The 2,144-nt window shown below is 37.8% G+C and overlaps 1 protein-coding gene across 1 annotated transcript; it reads right to left on the bottom strand.

Moving 5' to 3' along the window:
- Window positions 1-193: 193 nt before the first annotated feature.
- LOC104070757 (selenoprotein T) lies at window positions 194-1,541 on the bottom strand (the record flags this gene model as incomplete). The annotated part of the gene is made up of 2 exons (XM_009581377.1): window positions 1,438-1,541; window positions 194-320 (listed from the first exon to the last, which is right to left on the bottom strand). Coding segments are annotated over exons 1-2 (201 nt in total), but the record flags the coding sequence as incomplete, so codon positions are not given.
- Between the last annotated feature and the right edge of the window lie 603 nt (window positions 1,542-2,144).

The raw sequence follows: 2,144 nt of genomic DNA, 5'->3' as shown, positions 1-2,144 counted from the left end.
CCTGCCAGGTTAAACCACGACACACTGCTGTAAAATTCTGAAGTATATTTAGTTATAGAAGCCTAAAGGTTCTGTTAAGGCTGCAGTGTATGGAAGTTAAATCAGTAAGAATTGTGAAGTACTCCCAGAGCACTCTCATGAAGTCATTCTAAAACTTCTTTTCCAAAACAAAAGAAGCAAGTATGCTGTTTACCTTATTTTCTTGGCCCCACTGCCAGATGCTTGGAGCTTGCATTCCAAAGAAAGCGAATGGATCCTTGCCAACGATTATCAAGCCTATTAATACTAGTTTGAAGACAGACAGGAAGGATGCTATGTGCCTATCAAAAGACAACACATAAAAGTGACTTAGAAGTTTCACAGTTACTACTTCACCACTATTTAGCTATAATTCACCTAATTAGAAGAATTTTGATAGTGTTTCAGAGAAAATACAAAACTTTTCAAGTAAGTTTATCTCGCTGTAAAAAAAAAAACCAACAACAAACAAAACAAAAAAGCAACACACATTAACAAAAATGCACATCCTCAGAAAGATACCATTCTTGTACACCATGCATGCAGATTTTTTTTTTCCTAAGCAGACCTCAAATAGAAATTTGAGTTCAACTTACACGTGTCTAACCTGGATAATACATTCAGTTTCTTAAAGAAGTTGTTCCATATTATAGAGACATGTTTAATTGACATGCACTACTTCCTTGTAATGCATTTTCCCAGCAGACGCAGAAAACCCTACAATTTTTTGTAAGAATTAAACCTATAGCCAGAGAGCAAATTAACACTGAGGTATTCAATCTTGTAGTATTCTTACCATTGTAATTATTACAGTAATTAGGTCAAGAAGTGGTTCAGAAACCACCACAGTAACTATGGCGTCACTCTCTAGCATGTACACAATGATTTAAGTAACAGGAATAACACTATTTTCATTTTGTCTTTTTCCAAATTTCTTTGGGCTTCCTTCCCCGCCTCAAACTGTAGTTAAGGACATCCTGGTGGTCTCTCCGATGAGGTTAGCTCTCCCCTGACTTAGATGTTAAAAACAAACTCTTCCCTCCTCTGCAACGTTAACCTATTACAGGAATTTGTCACTAAGCGCATAAGCTTTAGTGCAACAAATGTGAATTTACGTCCAGATACATCATGAAGAAAAGCTGGAAAAATTCACCCTGAAAAGAAGTTAATTACGTAATTTACTTTAGATTGGAACACGACAGGCCTCATCATACAGATATCCGCATGGTAATATTTGTACGGAAAACTAAGGTGGCTATCTGGAAGGGAGAAGATAACGGAGCTTGTATGTAATCATAATGGAAAAACCCCCTTAAGTTTCCATTTTCAGTATTATTTAAGTGTAAATGCACATGTTCACCACTCACCATGCTGAGCCTACATTCGGAAAAAAGACAGTACTGCTAGTCATTTGCTTACCTATATATAGGTTGAGGAAGGTAGTTCTCCCCTTCAATTCGGATGTCTGGGTACCGCTGGCTAATAACCCGCATGTACTCCTCAAACACCCGCCTGTAGCCTCAGGAGACACTAAATGCAAACAGGCATTGTCACTGAAACTGGAATGCTGTATGTTAAAAGTTGCTGCTAGACTGGCAACACCAGTACTCGTGCTGTTCATAATCCGTTCAGTTTAAAATAAAACTAAAATTCTTCATGCTAAAGAAGAAAACTGATTTGCAGCTAAGTTACACATCAAAAACCCTGACAGCTGGCTAGGCACTTGGTTTTACACAAATTTGTTTTCACGTACTAGCACAGACAGACACAATGTTTTGGTAAAGTCCACTGAGCAAGGAATTACTTCTTTCCCCCGTAAAAAGCTATTAAATTAGAAGTCAGCATTAAGTATCACCTTGCTCTGTGTCCCCCCAAAAAAAAAGTTTCACACAATGTGGTTTTAATTCCTCACTAGTTAAATTTAACTCTTTCTGGGACTGCTCACTGACAGGTAACATGGCTCCCAATCATTTCTGTATAAGGATGACCAGATTAACTACAGAAGAGTTAAATATTACAGAGCTGTACTTTGGCTCACGTTTCTACCAGCTGCCTCTGCACTAATCGAAATAAAAGTTATCCGGCCTCAGCTTACCGCAAAAGAAATTAAAAGTACTTTCTCCTGA

This window comes from Fulmarus glacialis, unplaced genomic scaffold (assembly GCF_000690835.1).
Source record: "Fulmarus glacialis isolate BGI_N327 unplaced genomic scaffold, ASM69083v1 Scaffold46827, whole genome shotgun sequence".
Taxonomy (NCBI): Eukaryota; Metazoa; Chordata; class Aves; order Procellariiformes; family Procellariidae; genus Fulmarus; species Fulmarus glacialis.
The sequence above is the reverse complement of the archived record's forward strand: the minus strand, read 5'-3'. Positions and strand labels throughout refer to the sequence as shown.